We start from the raw sequence: 24,203 nt of genomic DNA, 5'->3' as shown, positions 1-24,203 counted from the left end.
ATTGATTACAATCAATTACTATTACTTTTTTCATACTACTATTACTTTACTATAACCTTCAAGTTTCATTTTATCTGATTGGGTCGCTGATCAAAGTGATGAAAATTCATGACTTTATGCGAATTGTTGAGAAACGTAGGCAAGGGGAGACTTTGCTTGCTTGTTGAGTTAAGTCCGATCCATGGGCGCCCGCAGAAATTTTTCTCAGGGGGGGCAAAATGAAAATTATTGAAAAAGGATAAGGCGTCCATGATTGTCATTGAAAACCGAAAAATTGTTGTGAATCCATTACTTTCCGTTTTTCCTTGCCCTTTGGATTGAGAAGGTTATAGTGAGGGTGTTGAGCTGAAAAATGAGGCAATCAAAATCTCAGGGGGGGCCATGGCCCCCCCTGGCCCCCCCCTGCGGGCGCCCATGGTCCGATCGGTGTGAGAGCACGCTTTATCAATGTTATGACTATTTGTTTATGTTATATTATAATTATTATATTGAAGAGATTTTTATGTCAATAATTTATTCAAAAGGAGAGATACTTATTGATTTCGTCTAGACTCATTCCAAATGATTTCGTCAAATTTGTTATTTGCGTTTTTCTGTGGTTTACTATTGATCCTAGTAAAATGGTGTTACAAACATTACAGAAATATGAAACACATGTTGAAGTTTCCATATCCCGAAGATACTACTCTTATTTTTGGAAACATGAATGTCCTTACTACACCCGTAGGTAAGTGTGGCTCACATCGTCTTTTTTTATTTATATTATTTAGGGTTCCAACTACAACTAGGGTTAATACCCAATGTCAAATTATTTTGTGAAATTTAACAAGGAATTACAAACTAATAGATATAAATGTATACAGAAACAAAACGAATAAATAAAAATGAATTGTGAATTATCATGACATGTTATGGTTTGTATAATGATGAGAACACTGTACAGGGTGGGCAAATTCCGATCTTTTAGCTCTACAACTTTTAAATCAGAGGAGAAACTAATCAAAATAGAATTCATTTCTGGCCATCTATGGTTTCAACTGTTGATGAGCACAGAAAAATTGAGCTTCCTATATCAAGAGCAAAGTCCTTCCGTCAATCTGATTATTTCTATGCTTTTTACTAACTTCTACAAAATTCGAATCTATATATATACTAGCTGACCCGGCGAACTTCGTACCGCCCTATAATCAAGAAATATCTGTTACCTTTTTATCTGAATTGAGTTAATTTCTTTATTAAGTATTGCTGTTGGAATATTAATAAATCAAAATTATTCCAAAAACCAAGCGTTTATTATTCTTATGCTTTATGATGCACAATATTCTTAGTTTTATTTTCTGGCGCGTATATAAATAGTGTTGTTGGTATTCCGACACTGGAACAGGCGACATATAACTGGCCATGTGGAAAACATGAATTTTCAAGATTTCATTTTTAAACTAAAATGCCTTGCAATATTGAAAAACCACGTTCATTGGTCCAATAGCAACAATATCCAGTGTACTGTAGTCAATTTCTTTGTTATAATTAAATGCAACTCTATAGGGGTTGAACGCAACACTTCTATTTTGTTGGTTCTGGTTCCATCGATTCCGTTCAACTTCATTCCGCGTTTCACGTTGCTCATCAGTTTGACTTGCTCTTGTATTTCTTTGACTTGCAGCATTACGTGTTCTGCGACTTGTTCGTCTAATTGCCGGTATTTTCAGAAACAAAAATTCAACTGAAAATAAAAAAAAAAACTATAGTACCTATTCTTTTGTAAAAATATGAAAATGGTCTATCAACTTTCCAACACTATATTAATTTGACTAACCTTGTTGAACAAACACTTGACCACACGGATCGTGCGTAGGTTTCTTACGAGCAACTGAGAAATGCCTTGGTAAAACTAACTTACCCGGCACTCTCAATGGCCTAACCCTAGAATGGTGAAAAAGAAAAAAAAATATATATATATCGTGAATCTATTGAGGGAATTCGAAAAAATCGAATATTAAATCGATATTTATAGTACGACTGTTATCTGGAGACAATATATATATATATATATATATATATATATATATATATATATATATATATATATATATATATATATATATATTATAAAAATAGTTACGAAAATATGAATGAACTCGGAGAAAATTTCCTAAGTTGCTTGAACACAGTTTCAAATATTTATCTATTGAATTCGGTGAATTGAATCGAGAAGACTGTACATTGTGCAATTATTGTCATTATTAAGTTAAATATTATTTCTTGTTTGTTACCTTCGTAATTAAATTGTTGAATTCAATTATGCGGTGTTTCATATTCAATTTGAAATGGATCGGTACTTGTGCGTATTCATCCTGGAGATTTATGGAAATAATCTTCTGATGAATCCATATCACTTTCCATTGAAACATTCGATCCTGTCGATTTTTTCGTTATTTCCAAATCCATTTTATAAAATAAATCTAGATTAGGAATTAGTTAAAATCATGGAAATAATCAAATTGACGGAAGAACCCTACTCTTGTTAAAGGAAGCTCAATTTTTTCTGTGCTCATCAACAATTGAAACCATAAAAATATTGAGACTCTCAGAAAAAAAAAAAGGTTTTTGACCATTTTCTAATATTTATATTGATAAAAACCATACGATGTTATATAAATATTTTTGAAATCAGGAAAGATTAAGCTTTAAAAAAATGGCACAGAAATTTGGTCATAACTTCGTAATTAAAAACCCTTTCGAAAAGACAAGAACGCCACTGGATTATACATAAAAAAGTGCCTGTATAATGTTTCCATTTCAAAGCTCTATCGTCAGTAATAGCGGAGATATGAATGTTTTTCGATATCGCTATTTTTCCAATTTTCGCTTATGACTCTAAAACAAAACAAGGTGGCCAAAAATGAATATCTACTAGTCTTGTTAGTTTCTCAGAAAAAGGAAACGAGAATAGGATATCAGATTTTGTCTATCTCCTCTGGTTTGAAAGTTGTAGTGCTAAAACATCGAAATTTGGCCACCCTGTAAAAATAATCAAGAAAAAGTTAAATTCAGTATTATTACAACATTATACGTTAAAATGATGTTTTTGTGCTTTGTCTGAAATATAAAAAAAAGTTATATAATTATTTTTGATTAATGTTTGTCATAGCGGCTACTAACAATTCTGTATTATCATCAAATTATGTTCGGGAAAAAATATTTGATATACATATAGGGTGTCTCAAAAAAAAACGACCGCGTCTCTAGGATAAGTAAATAACAAAAAAAATTGGTGTTTGCCTAATAAGAAATTTTCGTTATGCCATCCGTATTCAAGATAAAGGGCATTGGAGAAAAAAAAATTACACATTTGTTAAAATTTTGCCGAAACTACTGGCAACATTGTAATGAAATTTGGAATTTTTTCTATCTGACTCTCGAAGAAGGCGCTAGTTCTTTGAGGTTTGATTTATTAACAAAATTTCAAGTGAAGTCAACCATCTGCTAGTATAAAGTAATGATAAAGTAATTAAGACTAAGAACTAAAATAAAATTCAATTAAAGTCGTTTTCACGAATACAGCCTATTATATTTTCTGAAGAATCCATTCTTGCCCAATTTTTGACGTGAATTTATCATGGATAGCATAGACTTGTTCACTTTTTACCCAACAGCGAATGGTTGATGGACCTTTTTTTCCGATCAAGGGCTCGAACACCCGACCTTCAGCTTAGGAGAACCCACTTGAGCAACCCCATATTAAATAATGATTTATTATTTTCAAAATCATTTCGGAAAAACGAAATTCAACACCATTAAACCATTGCATCGTTACTATGTTACTGATATACCTTGTTTTCAGATGTTACTCATCAAACACTAAGAAATTTTGCAAAAGGATTATATCCGCATTATAGACTACGCGTATTTAATTATATGGCTATTAATATTTTGTCACCTGAGGACTGTGAGGTAGGTTTATATATTTATGAATACCTAACGGGTGTTTTTTTTCGAGGTATATAACTTTAAGTTGGCATTACTGTTCAAGATGGCGACCGATTTAACAGCTATCCAGTGATTTATTCTCAGTTTGGTTTGGCAATTCATCATGAATACACTCACGCCCAATCAACGCTTGCAAATAGTGCAATTTCATTTCGAAAATAATGGTTCTGTGCGGAATACGTATCGCGCACTACGTCCATTTTATTTTGTTCAGCGATGAAGCGCATTTTTGGTGAATGGCTACGTCAACAAACAAAATTGCCGCATTCGGAGTGAAGCTAATCCTCAAGTGTATGTCGAAACACCGTTATATCCAGAAAAACTGACTGTTTGGTGCGCTTTATGGGCTGGTGGAATCATTGGTCCGGACTTCTTCAAAAACGATGATGGCCAGAAAGTTGCAGTCAATGGTGATCGGTAAAGAGCCATGATTACTAACTTTTTCATTCCTGAATTGAACAACCATGATGTTCAGGAGCTGTGGTTCCAACAAGACGGCGCAACATGTCACACAGCTCGTGCGACAATCGATTCATTGAAAGACACGTTTATTGATCGCCTAATTTCACGTTTTTGACCTGTGAATTGGCCTCCAAGATCTTGTGATTTAACACCGCTAGACTACTTTCTGTGGTGCTATGTAAAGTCATTGGTCTATGCGGATAAGCCACAAACCCTTGACCATTTGGAACACAACATTCGCCGTGTTATTGCCGATATACGGCCACAAATGTTGGAAAAAGTAATCGAAAATTGGACGTCCAGATTGGACTACATCCGAGCCAGCCGTGGCGGTCATATGCCAGAAATCATATTTTAAATGTAATGTCACAAGATTATCTTGCGGATGAATAAAATTCATGTCAATCGAAAATTAATCGTTGTTTTATTGCAATTTAAATTTCTATAGCTCTAAAAAAACACCCTTTATAATGCATAATGCGGCAACTTTTATGGATTTTGAAGTTGATCAATTCCTTCCTTTCTGTTGTTTCTGTCCCAATTGAATCTCATTTTGTACTTTGCATTACTCAACATATGTTTCCGTCAAAACTACCTAGTTTCTGGATAAATCGGGCCTGATGTGAGTCAATACCTCGAAGTTTCAATTTCGAAATTATCCTGCGGCTTCTCTCTCTATCTCTTTGAGTTGAATTCCAATCATTTAAGAGGGCATAACTTGAAATTGGCGCGGGAAAGATTCCATAGGAGATCCCGTGAAAATTTTCTGATCAACCGAGTTTTCGCCTGTTGGAACCAACTTACACATGATGTTGTTGGAGCTCCGTCGGTGAACGTGTTCAAGAATAGGTTCGACATCTGAGGGTCAAAAGTTCTTGAATAGAGTTAATTATATTTTCATATGTTGGATATTTCAGTATTTATTGTTTTTCTCAAATTGCATTGATGTTATTTTTCTTATTATGGTTTAATTGAAGTTTTTGTTTATTAAGAGTTCTATAGTAATATACTCAACTCTGTATCTGATGTGATAATAATGAGCAAGCATATCATAAAGGATCGAACTATTACTGACGATCGATGCCGTTATGGGTGTCCAACGAATAAGACAATCCAACATATCACGGGAGGATGTCAAATTATTGCAGGAAATGATTATAAAGAGAGACAAGATGCAGTAGGAAAGATACTACACCAAGAAATGGCAACCAAATTGAAATTAATTCATTCCGAAAAAGTACCATACTACAGGTACCAACCGGAAACCATCCTGGAAAATGAACGCTATTAGCTATATTGGGATCGTATAGTCTTGAATGATAAAACAGTCGCTCACAACAGGCCAGATATACTGCTAGTCGGTAAACATCAAAAGACAGCAATACTCATCGACGTAGCAATACCAAATAACAACAACATGCGTCAAAAAGAGGTCGAAAATATTTCAAAATATAGGACCTCGAATTTCAGATAAAGCGTCAGTGGGGAATGATATCAACGAAAACTATTCCAATTATCATCTCAACAACTGGAATAGTGCCTAAAAATCTCAAGAGGAACATCAAGCAACTGGGACTTAGTGAGTATATATGTAATATAATACAAAAAGCTGTTCTTTTAGGTACTGCAAAGACGGTGAGAAAATTCCTAGGAAGCGAAGGACAGGTCCAAGGATCACGTGTAAAGGGACCAGAAGTTCGACGAGAACCAGAGGGATCACAAGGACCGGATACGACCGAGTTCTACCCTTCTGGTATTTTAAATATCTGGGAGTGAGCGAATGTTCCTCTTAGCAGGGAGTGAGAACCCGACGGCGAGGAGAAATCCTACGCGTTTAGGCAAAAGTCGGGATAATAATAAAAATAATCTTTGCAGTTCTTCCTAGTTTTTCTGGTGGTGTTAAGAAATATGGTCTTTATACAGTTTTAATGGTGTTGATTCGTCTGCTTTACATAATGTTTTGCAGACCTTTGATATACTTGCTTGATCTCTGAAGTTTTCTCGTAGACTGATGGTTGTATGATACTTGCTCCTTGTGCATGTGTGAAGGTGTTGATTTGTCTGCTTCAAACAATGTTTGGTAGACCTCTTACGTACTTGTTTTATCTTTGAAGTATTTTCGCAAGCATTCTATTTGCACATGAGCAAATGCTGTGATGTCTAGCAGATCGATAGAATTTTCATGTATTCATTTATGTAAACGCATGAATGACCTCGATAGCCGACGCAGAGTTGTTCTAATATGTCCGCTCATAGGAAAACCAGTGCTCCAGATTTTCTTGCTTAACGTCGGCTTGGTCTGCGTCAAAAGAGAATGTTTCTGCCTTTATGCTCCATCGACAACAACAGTTTAAAAGATGGCATATAGAGTTTTAATCGCTGAAATCCTGAACGTTTTCGTCAACTGAATTCGGCAGTTGTTTCAGAAAACATAAAAATGTCTACGGAATGGTCTTAAGCGATGGAGTTGTAGTAACACTGCATGCCCGAGAGGTGGCATTGCTGGCTCCGCGTCACTCTCTAGTAAGGCATCGGTGGGTCCATAAAGAATTCTACAAATTGTGTAGAGTTACCTCTTCACGATGGTGTGAGACGGTGTGTCTTGGGCAGAGATCGCCGGATAGGTCAACTGAGGAGTCTACCAGAGATTTCGGGACGAAACACCGTTATCCCAACTAAGACATTTGGCTCAAGAAAGACTCGCCAAAGGGTTGAAGATGTCAAAAGGGATTGTTGTCAGTTATCACTAATTTGCGTGAACATCTGTTCATTTTCCATGTCCAGCTGTGCTCGAAAAGTGTGTCGCGCTTGCCAACCGCTGATCAAGAACAACAACGCATCGTTGATATCATAGTAATGAAAATTAACACCATCTTTATAAATGTTATTTCTGCCATTATTCTTGTTCTCACATTCTAATTCATGCATATTGCAAATTATTTAATCAAGGTTGAAATGATTTTTAGATTTTCATGAGTACTAAAAAACATTCGAGTAAAAGTGAACTTTATGATATTTTGAAGAACTGGTTGAAAGAGGGGTTATTGATTTCAAATGGTGAGTGCATAATAGGATATGTTGATGTTCAAATTACAGTATTAGAACTATCGAAACCGGGCGGCCAATATGAATTAATAATGATAATAATATTTCTTGATCCTGTGAGACATTATATGTATAGGAAAAGTCATCTATTTAAGAACATTCACAAATGTGTTGAATCTTCAAAACCATACCCTGAAAAAAAATTGAGTACGCTACTGGATTCTTCACAGAATTCTGGTTCAGACGTAGTTTTTACCTCAGCATTATTTCTAATAACTTCGGAGATAAAGGAGGTGTCCGAAAAGTCTCAATTTCCAAAATCACCCTGTATCTCTTGAACGGAAACATTACCATTGACCGAAATTGACCATGTTACCTTCATTATCTTGGATTATGTTACCTAGATCATTAAGATATACTAGGAATAGTAAGGTACTAATGACACTTCCTTGATCAATTCCTATGGTTCTCATTAATAGGTTTGATTTAGTCTGGATATTGTTTTGTGTGATGGAAACTCTCTGCTTTCTGTTGGAAATATAGGACTTGAGCCATTTGTTTGTATTTCCTCTAATACCATATAATTCCAATTTCCTAAGAAGATGTTCTCTGTCTAGTGAGTCATAGGCTTTAGAAAGGTCGAGGAATATACCTAAAGCCATATTCCTGTTTTCCAGTAATTCTAAAACATATTGTACAAACTGAAAGATTGCTGTTTGTGTAGAATGTCCATGCAGATATCCATGCTGGGTGTGGGAAAACAGATTATTTTCCTTGAAAAATTCCATCAATCGTACAGACATGAGCATTTCAAAAATTCTGCTGAATGCTGGTAACAAGCTTATTGGTCTATAGTTGTTTAATTCTTCTGGATTGCCTTCTTTTAAGATTGGTTTTATTAATGCAAGTTTCAGGGACTCTGGAAATACTTATGCCATATCTAAAAGAGTTATTGATTATGTATGATAGAATTTCGCTGACTGCTGGTATTGAAAGTTTAGTTATTATGATGGGGATTTCGTCATCGCCGCTGCTGAATTTATTTTTTATAGATTTACTCAGGTTTTTTATTTCAGAAGGTGTGGTTAGCTTTAAATAAAAAGATTTATCAATATTTCTAATGTGTGAATAATCTACTTGAGTTGGAGTTAGATTATTTAAGAGGGTGGTTACTACATTACTGAAGTGTATATTGAAATTTTCAACTATTTCTTCTGGTGTTCCTTGTATTTGACAATTTTGTATGTTTCTTGTTGTTCTAGTTAGTTCCTTACAGATTTGCCCCATAGTTTTGCTTTTGTTATCTGATTTTCTCATTCTTTCTTCATAAGTTTTTATTCTTTGTTGCTTCAATGCATTGTCATATTTCTTTTTTGTATTTTTATATAGCTCCATATGTTGTTGACTCTGTGTGTTCAAGATCAAAAGGATATCTAATTTGTTTTTTATTTCATCAATTTCTGGCGTTCTGAAATTGTTTACATGTTTCCTATTGATAGATGGTTTTTTAGGAAAATTTTCATTGAATACATCAGTGAATTTAGACATGAAGATATCCCATTGCTTATTTACATTTCTTTTGTCTATCTCTCGTACAAGATCCCAATTTTGATCAGATAGTTGTTCCATGAATGTGGTTTTTTCCTTTTGTCCGAGAATCTACGAAAACAGACGTTATTAGGTACTGCATTATCAAGAGTGAAACTGATTTTCTGTGCTTTGTGATCAGATACATGTAAATCGAAAACATAACTTTCATAGTGTTGGATATTGGTGGAGATTTTATCAATACAAGAGCTTGACCTATTTGTAACTCTTGTATCTTGACTTATCGTTGGCCTGATGTTGAAAGATTTCATAAGGTTTGTTAGGTCTGATCCATCCTTGTTTGTTCTTAATAATTCAATATTAAAATCACCAGCTATAATTACTTCCTTTTTTTCCTGAAGAATCTTGATCAAAATTCGTTCCATTTTTGAAAAAAATGTTTGTAAGTTTCCATTTGGTGGTCTATATATTGATAAAACTATTATGTTGCCATTTTTTCTTATCCATTCTCCAGCTGCGCACTCGATTTCACCACATTCAGAGAGTTTCTGTAATTTTATTCTAGATTTGCCCTTGAGTGTTTTATGAAAGTAAAAAGCTACTCCACCATGACTTTTTTCAGGTCTGCAAAAGCTTCCTATTATGTTGAAATCCTGTATTGGTAAGCCCATCAGTTGTTCATGTGACTTCCAATGTTCTGTTATACACAATATTTTACATTCTTCATGTTCGTTGAGTCCGTACTCTAGTTTGTTGATTGCATTTCCTATAGATTGTATGTTCTGGTGTATAACACTGATATTGGTTTTTTTGTATTTACTTTTTTGTTTGTCTGTTTTTTCTTGTTCATTATTGTTTATTGTACAAAAAAACTTCCACCGTTTGATTTTTTGTAGATCTCAAAATTTAAATCTTCGAATTCCTACGTTTGGAGGCCAAAATGAGGGTTCATACATGTTGTCTTTTTTGATTAAAGGTGCTGTTACACAAAAACTTTTGAGTTGTCCCTGTTTTGTTTGTAATTCGGTTACAGTGACATCCTCATTTTCGAAACCAGGCTGTTTTTTGATGTGATTTTTTACCATATCGGTGGTTACATGATTATTTACTCTGTATATATTTAGCCATACTTTCCTTTCAGGGCCAGAGAAACCTGATTTCATCGTATCATCTGACACAACCCCTGTTCCTATCCTTTTCTTTGTGTAGTGTTTTTTTTACGTACTTCTGTAAATTCTGGTTCTTGTTCTTTATTGGTGTTTTCAGTATTAGTGTTTGGCGGTTGTGGACCTATCTTGCGTATAGTAGATAATTTTGGGCTTAATACATTTTTATTGTGTTGTTGTTGTCGATTAATATTGAGGTTAACTTCTCTGTCATTGTGGTTGAGTTTGTCTGACATTTGAACTACTATTTTGGGAACTATTTTATCCGTGATGACATTTTCTCTTTGATAAGATGCCTTGACGACATTTGAATATTGTTTATCAGTTTTTATGGTACTTTTTCTTCTCTGATACTTATCTGTTGTTGTAATAATTTATTGTTTTCTTTCAAAATTTGGTTGTTTTCTTTCAGGATATTGTTCATTTCTTGTATCTCTGCTAACAATTTGCTCAAATATTCTACTTTGAGCTCTAGAATTTCTTCCTTGCTAGTTTTTTTTCAGTTTTTCAGGGATCTTGTCACAACATTCGACGTATCTTCCACTGATAACTTTGATGTTTCTCTTCTTGACGCAAGAACCATGATATATACCATCACAATTTATGCACACCATGATTGTACACACTTTCTTGTAACAGCATTTATAATTATTTTCTGCTGTATTATTGATTTTTTGGCTTTTAACGCTTCCGCCATCGCTCTGCTCATCTTCACTTGACGCCATATTGACTTATATACAGGGTGTCCCATAAGTGGCACGTCACAGTGACACCGGAGGTAGGTCAGCTAAAGAGGGACCTAACCAGCCTAACATGACCCCAGTAAAAGTTGCATGGTTTTCGAGTTATTACCAAATTACGTTTTTTAGTGAATTTTCACCTTTTTTAACATTGTCAGGGTCAGAATTCTGCTGGAAAGCTCTCGAAGCTTATTTTTGTTGTTGTAATGGAATCTTAAATAGTTATTTAAGATGACATGAGTATGATTCTGTCAAAAAGTTATGTGGATTTCCGTAAATTAATGGATAAATCTTGATTTCAATTGCTAGCAAAACGAGAACTTCGACTTTGGACACCTGCTGTGAAAAAAAAAATCCTTGAAACAAAACGAGCAAGTAACATAAAAAAATTGGGCATTTTAGACAGATTTAGAAATGGTACAATACACGAATCTTATGCCCATAAAACTAGGTATTTTCATCATTTTACCGATGCCCTACTTAACTAAGTTGAAACTAGGAACCCCGCTATCAGGTAATTTTGCCGCTTGCTATGACATTACATTTGATACCGGGCTTTGTTATTATTTGTTGTAGTCACAATAGGGAAAAAGATGGATTAGGGGAAGCGAAAAAGGAATATTATTGAAAAAAAAGGAAAATTTATTAAAAACAGACTTAACTTTCGATTATTTATTAAATTCTTAAATCTAACTTAAAGTAAATGTTCAAACTGTTTCCCTCGGACTCTAATGCATAAATGACACCGTTTTATAAAATTACGATTCAATTTTCTTAAACTAATTTCCGATATGGTCCGGGCTGCGTCGAATACGCGTTCACGCAATTCTTCCTCGCTTCTTATTGGTTTTGCATACACTTTGTCCTTTAAACATCCCCAATAAAAAAAATCCAGTGGATTCAAATCCGGGGATCGCGGTGACCACAGTATGGGTCTACGCTCGGCGGGTTCGCGAGCACCTCAGCAACACATTCCCCGACAGGTGGGTTGGGCGATTAGGACCCATACTGTGGCCACCGCGATCCCCGGATTTGAATCCACTGGATTTTTTTTATTGGGGATGTTTAAAGGACAAAGTGTATGCAAAACCAATAAGAAGCGAGGAAGAATTGCGTGAACGCGTATTCGACGCAGCCCGGACCATATCGGAAATTAGTTTAAGAAAATTGAATCGTAATTTTATAAAACGGTGTCATTTATGCATTAGAGTCCGAGGGAAACAGTTTGAACATTTACTGTAAGTTAGATTTAAGAATTAAATAAATAATCGAAAGTTAAGTCTTTTTTTGATTAATTTACCTTTTTTTTCAATAATATTCCTTTTTCGCTTCCCCTAATCCATCTTTTTCCCTATTGTGACTTTAACAAATAATAACAAAGCCCGGTATCAAATGTAATGTCATAGCAAGCGGCAAAATTACCTGATAGCGGGGTTCCTAGTTTCAACTTAGTTAAGTAGGGCATCGATAAAATGATGAAAATACCTAGTTTTATGGGCATAAGATTCGTGTATTGTACCATTTCTAAATCTGTCTAAAATGCCCAATTTTTTGATGTTACTTGCTCGTTTTGTTTCAAGGATTTTTTTTTCACAGCAGGTGTCCAAAGTCGAAGTTCTCGTTTTGCTAGCAATTGAAATCAAGATTTATCCATTAATTTACGGAAATCCACATAACTTTTTGACAGAATCATACTCATGTCATCTTAAATAACTATTTAAGATTCCATTACAACAAAAAAAAGAAGCTTCGAGAGCTTTCCAGCAGAATTCTGACCCTGACAATGTTAAAAAAGGTGAAAATTCACTAAAAAACGTAATTTGGTACTAACTCGAAAACCATGCAACTTTTACTGGGGTCATGTTAGGCTGGTTAGGTCCCTCTTTAGCTGACCTACCTCCGGTGTCACTGTGACGTGCCACTTATGGGACACCCTGTATATCAATAGCTCTTCTAGTTTTCTAGTCAGTCAAAAGTTATCCCTACTGGTTTTTATATAGGTACAGTTTGTATGGAATTGATCAAGGAAGTGTCATTAGTACCTTACTATTCCTAGTATATCTTAATGATCTAGGTAACATAATCCAAGATAATGAAGGTAACATGGTCAATTTCGTTGATGACACAAATTTATTAACTGGTGTAGAAGAATTTGAAGAACTAACAAGACGAGCAAACCAAATTTTCTTAAAATCAAAGACATGGTTTGACCAAAACAATTTGATCCTTAATGAGAATAAAACTAAACTTATTCTTTTTGATACAAACAGATCACAGAAACTGAAGTCAGATTCAGTAACCTTATCGAATAATAATTTACAACTATCGGAATATGTCAAGTTTCTTGGCGTTTACATCGATCAATTTCTGAATTGGCGTCAACACACAGAAATAATATAAAAAATATTAAGTAAAAATTGTTATGCACTGAGATCGATCACAGAGTATATGAATGAGAACACCTTAAGAGTAGTATATTTTGGGAACTTTGAGGCCACCTACAAATATGGAATCATTTTCTGGGGAACAAATGAGAATCTGGAAAGAATATTTTTACTACAGAAGAGAGCAATTCGAATAATATACAAATTGGGATTTAGGGAATCATGCAGAGGAAAATTTAGATCAAAAAATATTCTAACAGTGCATGGTCTTTACTTGTTCGAATGTTAAATGATTTTACATGAAAATAGGAGCAAATTCACAAGCGAAAATATAAATTCATATATCATAATACAAGAACTTTAGACATAATTTTCCCAACACATAGATTAACATTAACTGAAAAAAGTCAAACGTACATGAGTATAAGAGCTTTCAATAAATTACCAAACGAGATAAAAGGCATTTTACAATATAAAAAATTCCAAATCAAAGTAAAAAATCTACTTATTCGATTAGAACCTTATAGTCTCCAGGAATATTTTGGAAAAGCAATGTAAAACTTAAATTGTGACGTCATTTCACTTAATTTGTATAGTTTATGTTATGTAACTACAAATCATTAGAAGTTCAGAAATATTATTATTATTATAGGCTATATGGCTGTACCATAAACTATAATATACATTTAAAATCGCATCAAAGGGAAGTGAGTCTTTCCTGCAAACATGATCCACATGTTCCCACCATCCCAAGTTCTTATCAACTTATAAACCCAAAAACTTTATGAATCGCTTTATTTCAACTCCATGTTCTGATATTGTAGCTGAAATGGCTCTGCCGGAAAATTCCTTATTTCGAATATGACTGATTCTGTCTTAGACATATTGACAATTAGAGCATTAGTTTGACACCAATGTACGAAGGTTGCAACTATAATTCCACAGCGATTCAGAAGCTCAACCCGGCTCGGCGCCGAGACCTCCACAGAAGTATCATCAACAAAAATGACCAAGCACTCATCAACAATGTGACAGGGCAACTCATCAATGAAGAGAATGAACAGTAGCGGTCCCAAAACAGAACCCTGAGGAGCTCCTAACTCAGTTTCATATTTGTCTGAAAATGTCTCAAGAACTTTTACAGACATGGTTCGATTCGATAAACAGCTTGAAATCCAATCCGAAAAATTCCCCCTGACACCCAATTTACTGATGATAAACTGTGGCGCAATACAATTAAAAGCTCTTGTGAGGTCAAAGAATATACCACATACGCGAAGTCCCCCATCCAAAGAGCGATGAATATGATCAAAAAAGTGAAGAGCAGCGGTTAGAGTAGATTTCTTAGCTCTAAAACCGTGCTGAAAATTAGAAAATAAATTGTACTTGTTTAGGTAATTAGTCATACGATTCATTACCACTCTTTCAACGACCTTGGAAAAAACACTTAGGAATTGGCCCAATATTTCACCTATTTTGGTTAAACAGTAGCAATGCAGATTCATGTAGTGGAGTAAAGATAAGTTGATCGGGTAGAGATAAATTAACTGTAACACCTTATATTGAATTAATAAAATCTAACTCTGTGATTTGAACTTCAACAAGCACATTATTTCTATTTAGGATATGTTCGACAAACTTTCTGAGCTGATTATTTTCAGGGGAAAAGTGGACAAAAAGAAGAAAAATCTTGACGAATGCATTTCATTTCAACATTTTGAAGGATTTTGTTCATCTTTTCAATGAAAAAACTGAAGAAACGGTGAATATAATATCCACGAAATGTTCAGAACCAATTGAAGTCAGCTCAATAGTTACAGAATTCACTCTTAAAAGCATATGTGGTAAGTTTGCAAAATTGAAATGTTGACTGTTCTTTTCTGTTTTTCGATTATTCTAAATATACAGTTCAAAGTTGACATTATTCTAATTCGTTCTGATGAGCCAGATATAGGGGAAGCAATTGTGGGGATATAGTTATTTTTCCAACAAGTGCTACCACGGCTTGGGGTGATTTTCAAGCTACTTGGCTTAAGCTTGATTTGATTTCAAGTCAAGCTCAAGTCAAGTAGTAGTTTTTCAATATCACGTCAAGTATTCATTTATCAAGTACTTGAATCATATCAAGCTACTTGATTTTTAGCAGTTTTATTGTGTAGTGCATATATATTTCAGAGTAATAAACATAAATAGAGGGAACATACGTCATTTTCAGTGAGCAAATTTTGTCCCCAACATGAACTATCGAATTTGACATGAAGCGCGCGGAAATGAAAACATATCAGTGATACGATATTTCACTCAATTCGCGAGTTTCTCCACAAACAACGCACTTCTTATGTCACATAGTATATTATCGTTTTATATGTAAAAGTAAGTGTATTCGAATTTCTGTTCAATAAAGTCCTTTATTATTATTATTATTATATCAATTCAAAATATATTGAGATGACTACCTGAATATATCAGAAATTCATAAAAAAACTTCAAGCGAGCCAACCGACGTAAAACAAGGGATGTTACTAGGAGGACTTTCTCCACATGTTGCACAATATACTATTTTTCTGTATCTACCTCCTGAAATCCAAAGTTTGGCAACTATTGCCCTCCTAGTAACATCCCTTGTTTTACGTCGGTTGGCTCGCTTGAAGTTTTTTTCTGAATTTCTGATATATTCAGGTATTCATCTCAATATATTTTGAATTGATGTAATAATAATAAAGGACTTTATTGAACAGAAATTCGAATACACTTGCTTTTACATATGAAACGATAATATACTATGTGACACAAGAAGTGCGTTGTTTGTGGAGAAACTCGCGAATTGAGTGAAATATCGTATCACTGATATGTTTTCATTTCCGCGCGCTTCATGTCAAATTCGAATATTTATATTGAAGGACTTCCTCTTCAACTAAAACAAAATTTTCTTCATCATCTCTTTTCGGTTGACGACTCTATAATTTCCAATTGTATTCTAAAACAAAAAAAAGGAAGCAGGAAGGGATACTTAATATTAGTTTTCATTATATCGATTTGCGTTAGTTAGCGACCCATTCTAGAAAAGAATCTGAAACTGAATGGATAGCATGGAAACCACCATGAAATTTATAAATGGGACAATTATTCACCAAGTGGTCAATGGTCTCTTCTACACCACACTCACATAGTGGGCTATCAATAGAATGCCATTTGAAGAGGGTACTATTACAAAGACCATGACCAGTCCTAAGTCGATTTAAATTTTCCTAGGAAGATTGAAACCTAGAATTTTTTCTGTAGAATCAACGATAAGACTTTTGTTGAAGACGTTAGAAGAAGTCCATTCCGAACGCCAAATTTCCTTGTCGCTTTCATTAGATTGAAATCAAATTTGAATTGATTAATTGTTCTCACATGAATGACGTATTTCTGCATGTCTATACCATATAGTTATTCATCATTGTCGTTGATTGAACGTCCGGTGCATAGAGAATTGAATTTTCAATATTTGTGTGCGACAAAATCCCCTCTATTTTTTCCGAACGCAAATGCATGTGGAAAAGAATTAGCAGTGGCTTTCTCTTGAACCTTGAGACTCAAAATATGTGCGGGAAAACGGATGAAAGCACACGTTTGTAGGAAAATTATAATATACGAGGCGTGTATTTGAAGTAAGGTCTCCATTTATTTTTTTCACATTAAATAACATTTATTTACCAAGTTTTGTACATTGCTGTAAAGCTTGAAATCTAAGCTATTTTTCTACGTAATCGCCATTCACTTCGATGAGCTTCCTCATTCATCGGCAAACTTTTGTATCTCCTCCTCGAACCACGATCCCGCTGCCTCGCGCAAGAACGAAATGACCGCTTCATGAACTTTTTCATCGTTATTCACCAAAATTGAATGAATAGAGTCTCTACTGCACACATCTTGGAGTTTTTCGCCTAACTCATTGAGAGTCAACCTGCGATCTTTCAGCACAAGCGCCTCAACTTTCCGCACTGTTTCGTCCGAGTGTGACGGCCTGCCGCTGCGCTCCTCGTCGTGAACGTTTAGTCGGCCAGCAAAAAATTCTCTACACCATTTTCGAACGTTTTTCACGTCCATACATTTCTCACCATACACTTCTTCCAATTGACGATGAATTTCTATAGGTGGACTTTTTTTAAGTGCAAAAACTTAATGACTGAACGTAACTCGCACGTGGCGGGAGCGACAACCGGCACTTCCATTGCAAATGGCTGCTACGTCAAGACACTCAAGACTGAGCATCCTAATGAGCTCCACTAGGTGTCGACTGGTGGAGGGGGGCCTAACGTACAACTATGTTTCCGGATTTCATCTAGCGCTACTTGCGGCGATACAATGGCCTTGGAGACCTTACTTTAAATACACGCCTCGTATCTTCTTCCTGATATCGAACAAATAGTAATCAAAACCATCGAATGGAAAGCAGTCTACCCATTTGTTTTCATGTTGTAATTTTGATATATTATTCCCAGAAACTGCTATGGGTTATAAATTAAATACTCAAGAAGAACACTCGAAAGATTACATAAAAGCCTTACACGAAATTGAGTTATTATTTAATTACCGAATGATGAGACCGTGGCTTCACATACCGCTTATTTATTGGTTCAACTCCACATCTAGAAGAGAAGCCCAACTTCTGAAGATTCTCCATGGATTCACCAAGGCAATAATCAAAGAACGGATGGATTCGTTCGAATGTGATGTACTTTCTTTGCAATCAGATGAAAAATCAGAAGGAAAACTTCAAAATAAAACGAGGCGACGACGACTAGTACTTCTTGATGTTTTGCTGCAAACGAGAGCAATTGATGGATCGATAGATTATGAAGGGATTTGCGAAGAAGTAGACACTTTCATGTTCGAAGTAAGTGATTCACTTTTAGTGAACTTCGAATCAACAAACACTAATCACTTTTTACTAACACTTGTGTTTTTAATTTTTTTTTTCAATTTCAATTGTCATATCAATATAGAAAATTATGTGATGAAAAAGACTTTTAAAAGACCACTGTTGGCGAAAAGGGCAAAAGTTAGATAAAGAGATTTTTCCTCTTCCTCAGTCGTCCCTTGATCTCAATCGAATTGATAACTGTTCACTTCATTTTCAACTGAAGAGTTGATGGTGTTAAAAGTCAAATATCACATATGATTCAACTTCATCAAGTTTCATTAGGAATACAATACTCTTCAAAATAATTCACAGTTCATCTCAACATTCCACCAAAAATCATAGACTGATGGTGTAAGGATCAAACAGCGGGAAATTGATGCTATGAAAGTTCCCCGACGTTTCGGAAATAAATTTTTCATCCTTAGGGGCCAAGGCTTCACAAAAGTTATGAGACGTAATGATTCGAAATATTTATGATTGAAAAAGGGAATTACGAACTCTACTATAAGTGACTAAAATATATCACAGAATAGTAGACAGGCATAATTTGAACATAAACATATACATGATTTGAAAAATACTACAATATAAAAGTAAAATATATACATATGCAGGGTAATTCACGGCAATTAGACTATTAGACGTTTATGGAAAACTATACATACACGATTCTACGTATAAAAAGAGGGGGTTACTTAAGCAAACCCATGCCTAAAATGGAAACTTTAAGAGTTAACGAGGTGAAACTTGAACCAAGTAAAAATCGCAATTTCTAATTGAGTGAAGTAGTCTTTGAAATGAAGTCATTTCTCTGAAATTGTGATGAATTGATATTAATGTTGCTGTTCAATTTATGTTTAATCTTCTGAAAACATGGTTTGAGCTCAATTTTTGTTTTTAGGGTCATGATACAACAGCGGCTGCTATAGGTTTCTGCCTGATGTTGATAGCAAATCATCCTGAAGTTCAGGTGTGTATAGTTATTTATAATATGAATTCAGAAAGGCTTTGATATTCTTCCACGACTTCAACATCCAGAATCGAGACACAAAGTGGAGAGTTTTTAAATGAATTGGAGTGTAAGAATGACCTTCTGTACGAGTATTATACATAATTTTTTTCCAATTAATTGAATTTCTATTGAAATTTATGTATATTTCCATGAATATCGTTTTTGGATTGAAAAATGTTGGTTGGGAGAACTGTTTTCTGTATTACAAGTTCGACAGATAACACAGGCCAACAAAATGAAAAAAAAAAATTTGGTGCCAGAAATCTAACATCTGATTTTAGATGTTTTTAATGTGCTGATTCCAAAAATGCCACCAGATTTTTTCTATCAGTTCTAGTTTTTGAGATACACGTTACAGGTTAAATGATATATTTTTTTCTGATAAAGGACAACAAATAAAGAGATAAATATGTACTTAATCGTCAAAATAGAAATTTCCCAGAATCTAATTAGCCAAATGGATACCTGGAATTGTCCCTGACCCAATGTTCCTATACTAGGAACTACTCAATACAATAGACACAAATGGACATATCCTGATCTAGATTCTGCAAGAAGGCCTGTAGTGCATTCGGAAGAAATACCCGTTCCATCATTCAGCATTCTACCCGAACTGACAGAAGATGATACAGAAACATCAACGTCTGACGAAGTTAAAAGAATTCAATCAGAAAATGACAGCGATTTTGAAGCAGATTTAGCAACTCCGCAGTGTTTCAATCAAGAAGAACTAGGGTAGGATTCTGTAACTTTCGTTATCATAGCAAACGAAAGCGATAACGTTACGAAGCGAAGCTAAGCGAATCGAATGCGGTATTCTGTAAGCGTCTTTTTCGTTATCGTTTCGTTATCTTTACGCTTTTAGTTTCGTTGTCGGAGCTTACCGACTTTACACGAAGGAACATTGGCAACGTTGCAAATAAGTAGATATTTAAGCTACTGTAGGATTCTGCAGGTTTTGACATACGAGGTACCTGAGATAATCCCTAATAAGTGCAATGAGATAAGAGTCCCTTTTATGGACTCTACCTGTAATGTCCTTTGAATAATACACAGTATTTAACTTGAGTATTGTCAGAAATTATATTTTGATTTATGACTCTCATTGGAAGTTACTTAACAAAGAGTTTCATACCATTTTAAACTGTTTAGTTTATCATTAAGAATGAATTAGCTAATTTAATACAGCACCTGAATGCAAATATTGAGTATTACAAAAAGTCTTATTTGAGCATTGGAAGAAATTCGAAATGGAACCTCGTTCAGTGGATTATAATTTAAAACTTTCATTCTTATTCCAGTTACAAAACCTACCCATACTACAAAATAAGTTCGGGGAGTCAACTAATAGTGTGTATAGGTATAAAGAAATATGCATCATGTTTTCAATGATTCAGATCATCGACGAGGAAATTTCAAGAAGAGTTCGTCTAACTCTTACAAGAGAGGAGAATAGATTTCTTCGAGATAGAAGTGATCCATTTAACTTAACGGATGAGAGATTCATAGACGTTTTCCGTTTGTCGAAACATTTAGTTCACGTTCTATTCGATGAATTGAAACCATTTATGAATAATTATTGGAGGAACACGAGAACGCCATTTGAACAGCGAATATTGATAACTCTGAGATTTTTTGCCAGTGGAAATTACCAACGCGGTATTGGACAAGAATATTTGCTAGCAATAAGTCAACCCATGGTCAGTCGTTGTGTTAGTGAAGTGACTAAATTGATTAACCATGTATTCCAAGGAAGAATTAAATTCCCTAATGATTCTGAGAAGACCCAAAATAAAGGGAATTTTTTTGAAAAATGTGGAATACCAGGAATAATTTACCTTCAGAGCTTGATGCTATTCTTAATGATCACAAAAAACAAATGTTAAGCACTCGAAGAAAATCTGACTGGAACCTCGTTCAACAGAGAAAAGCACTTGAAGATATTTCGAAATTAAAAAGGAACCTTATCTGTCGAATCAATTGGGTACTCCACTTTCAGGCATAAAAGTTGTCCTACTCCATCGTTCTTCTTTTTCTTCTTCTCTTCTTGAAGATAACTTTCATAACGCAATTTTTCAATAATTAATAGAATGAATTTCAAACTTAATATTGAGAATTGTGATATTGTGAAGCAAAACATTCAAAATTATAACCTCGAAATCATTCAAGTGTCATAATAAGACGCTTAAGACTTGGTCACGTGGTAAAAGTAAACCAATCAAAAACGTCGTCGGACTTTTCGTAATGACAACGAAACCTAAAATGTTTCGTTATCGTCATGAGGTCGTTCTTTGCTTCGGCAAACACGACTATTGCCGAATCCCTTTACAGAATACCGAACCGAGCAAAACTGTCGTTTCGTCACGTTTTCGCTTCGCTTTGCCGTTACAGAATCCCACCACTAAACGATCTTATAAGAGACCTGTGGTGGGATTCTGTAACGGCAAGGCGAAGCGAAAACGTGGCGAAACGACAGTTTTGCTCGGTTCGGTATTCTGTAAAGGGATTCGGCAATAGTCGTGTTTGCCGAAGCAAAGAACGACCTCATGACGATAACGAAACATTTTAGGGTTCGTTGTCATTACGAAAAGTCCGACGGCGTTTTTGATTGGTTTACTTTTACCACGTGACCAAGTCTTAAGCGTCATATTATGACACTTGAATGATTTCGATTTCGAGGTTATAATTTTGAATGTTTTGCTTCACAATATCACAATTCTTAATATTAAGTTTGAAATTCATTCTATTAATTATTGAAAAATTGCGTTATGAAAGTTATCTTCAAGAAAAGAAGAAGAAAAAGAAGAACGATGGAGTAGGACAACTTTTATGCGTGAAAGCGGAGTACCCAATTGATTCGACAGATAAGGTTCCTTTTTAATTTCGAAATATCTTCAAGTGCTTTTCTGTTCAAAAATTCTGATGGCTTCAAGATTTTTATGTGTGTACAGTCGATTGCTCCAATTATTCCTGGTATTCCACATTTTTCAAAAAATTTCCCTTTATTTTGGGTCTTCTCAGAATCATTAGGGAATTTAATTCTTCCTTGGAATACATGGTTAATCAATTTAGTCACTTCACTAACACAACGACTGACCATGGGTTGACTTACTGCTAGCAAATATTCTTGTCCAATTTGGTAATTTCCACTGGCAAAAAATCTCAGAGTTATCAATATTCGCAGTTCAAATGGCGTTCTCGTGTTCCTCCAATAATTATCCATAAATGGTTTCAATTCATCGAATAGAACGTGAACTAAATGTTTCGACAAACGGAAAACGTCTATGAATCTCTCATCCGTTAAGTTAAATGGATCACTTCTATCTCGAAGAAATCTATTCTCCTCTCTTGTAAGAGTTAGACGAACTCTTCTTGAGATTTCCTCGTCGATGATCAGAATCATTGAAAACATGATGAATATTTCTTTATAGCTATACACACTATTAGTTGACTCCCCGAACTTATTTTGTAGTATGGGTAGGTTTTGTAACTGGAATAAGAATGAAGGTTTTAAATTATAATCCATTGAACGAGGTTCCATTTCGAATTTCTTCCAGTGCTCAAATAAGACTTTTTGTAATACTCAATATTTGCATTCAGGTGCTGTATTCAATTAGCTAATTCATTCTTAATGATAAACTAAACAGTTTAAAATGGTATGAAACCCTTTGTTAAGTAACTTCCAATGAGAGTCATAAATCAAAATATAATTTCTGACAATACTCAAGTTAAATACTGTGGATTATTCAAAGGACATTACAGCTAGAGTCCATAAAAGGGACTCTTATCTCATTGCTCTTATTAGAGATTATCTCAGGTACCTCATATGTCAAAACCTGCAGAATCCTACAGTAGCTTAAATATCTACTTATTTGCAACGTTGCCAATGTTCCTTCGTGTAAAGTCGGTAAGCTCCGACAACGAAACTAAAAGCGTAAAGATAACGAAACGATAAAGAAAAAGACGCTTACAGAATACCGCATTCGCTTCGCTTAGCTTCGCTTCGTAACGTTATCGCTTTCGTTTGCTATGATAACGAAAGTTACAGAATCCTACCCCTGAATCTCTCAAAGGAATCCGCTGAATTACTTGCATCCAGATTAAAAGAAAAAAATCTACTTTGTCGAGGTACTAATATTACATTTTATCGTAAAAGAGATAAGGATCTGCTGCCTTTTTTCACTCAGGAAAATGACTTGGTATTCTGTAACAATATAAAAGGGCTCTTAGAAAAAATGGGTTTGCCTGAATACACTCCAGATGATTGGCGCCTTTTTATTGACAGTTCAAAACGTAGTTTAAAATGTGTTCTTTTACATAACGGTAACAAATATGGCTCAATTCCTATTGGTCATTCTACTACTATGAAGGAAGAATATGAAACAATAGCATTAGTTTTGAGAAAAATTAAATACGAAGAACATCAGTGGTCATTTTGTGTTGATTTAAAAATGGTTAACGTCCTCCTTGGACAGCAGAGTGGTTATACAAAATATCCTTGTTTTTTGTGCCTTTGGGACAGCAGAGCTAAAAATGAGCACTGGGTTAACAAAAATTGGCCTTCAAGAGATGTCATGATTCAAGGAATACAAAACGTGATCAACGAACCTTTGGTTTCAAGAGAAAAAATCTTACTTCCGCCCTTGCATATCAAGCTAGGCCTAATGAAGCAATTTGTGAAGGCCTTAAATCGAGATGGAAATTGTTTTGGGTATTTGTCACGTAAATTTCCTGGCATTAGCACGGAAAAACTAAAAGCTGGTATATTTGATGGTCCTCAAATAAGGCAACTTGTTAAAGACCCACAATTCACCACATCAATGAACGAGACTGAATCTAACGCTTGGAGTTCATTTGTTCAAGTAGTACAAAATTTTCTTGGCAATCATAAAGCAGAGAATTACGTAGAATTAGTGGAAACTATGCTTTCAAATTTTAATATTCTCG

The 24,203-nt window shown here is 34.7% G+C and overlaps 1 protein-coding gene across 3 annotated transcripts in view; it reads left to right on the top strand.

Annotated features, from left to right (window-relative positions):
- Positions 1 to 423: 423 nt before the first annotated feature.
- LOC123683181 (cytochrome P450 4C1-like) overlaps positions 424 to 24,203 on the top strand; it is a 33,845-nt gene continuing 10,065 nt past the window's right edge. For 2 of the 3 annotated variants that reach the window (XR_006747945.1, XM_045622091.1), the window contains exons 1-6: positions 424 to 727; positions 3,845 to 3,954; positions 7,419 to 7,509; positions 14,997 to 15,179; positions 17,823 to 18,217; positions 19,146 to 19,214. Coding sequence is in view for 2 of the 3 variants with exons in the window: in XM_045622091.1 (XP_045478047.1) it covers positions 562 to 727; positions 3,845 to 3,954; positions 7,419 to 7,509; positions 14,997 to 15,179; positions 17,823 to 18,217; positions 19,146 to 19,214 (1,014 nt within the window). In the remaining variant the exon portion in view is untranslated. The remainder of the gene's footprint in view (positions 728 to 3,844; positions 3,955 to 7,418; positions 7,510 to 14,996; positions 15,180 to 17,822; positions 18,218 to 19,145; positions 19,215 to 24,203) is intronic. The other variant, XM_045622092.1, reaches the window with a different exon arrangement.

This window comes from Harmonia axyridis, chromosome 6, assembly GCF_914767665.1.
Source record: "Harmonia axyridis chromosome 6, icHarAxyr1.1, whole genome shotgun sequence".
Taxonomy (NCBI): domain Eukaryota; kingdom Metazoa; phylum Arthropoda; class Insecta; order Coleoptera; family Coccinellidae; genus Harmonia; species Harmonia axyridis.
Note: the sequence above shows the minus strand (reverse complement) of the source record. Positions and strands in the feature narration are given on the sequence as shown.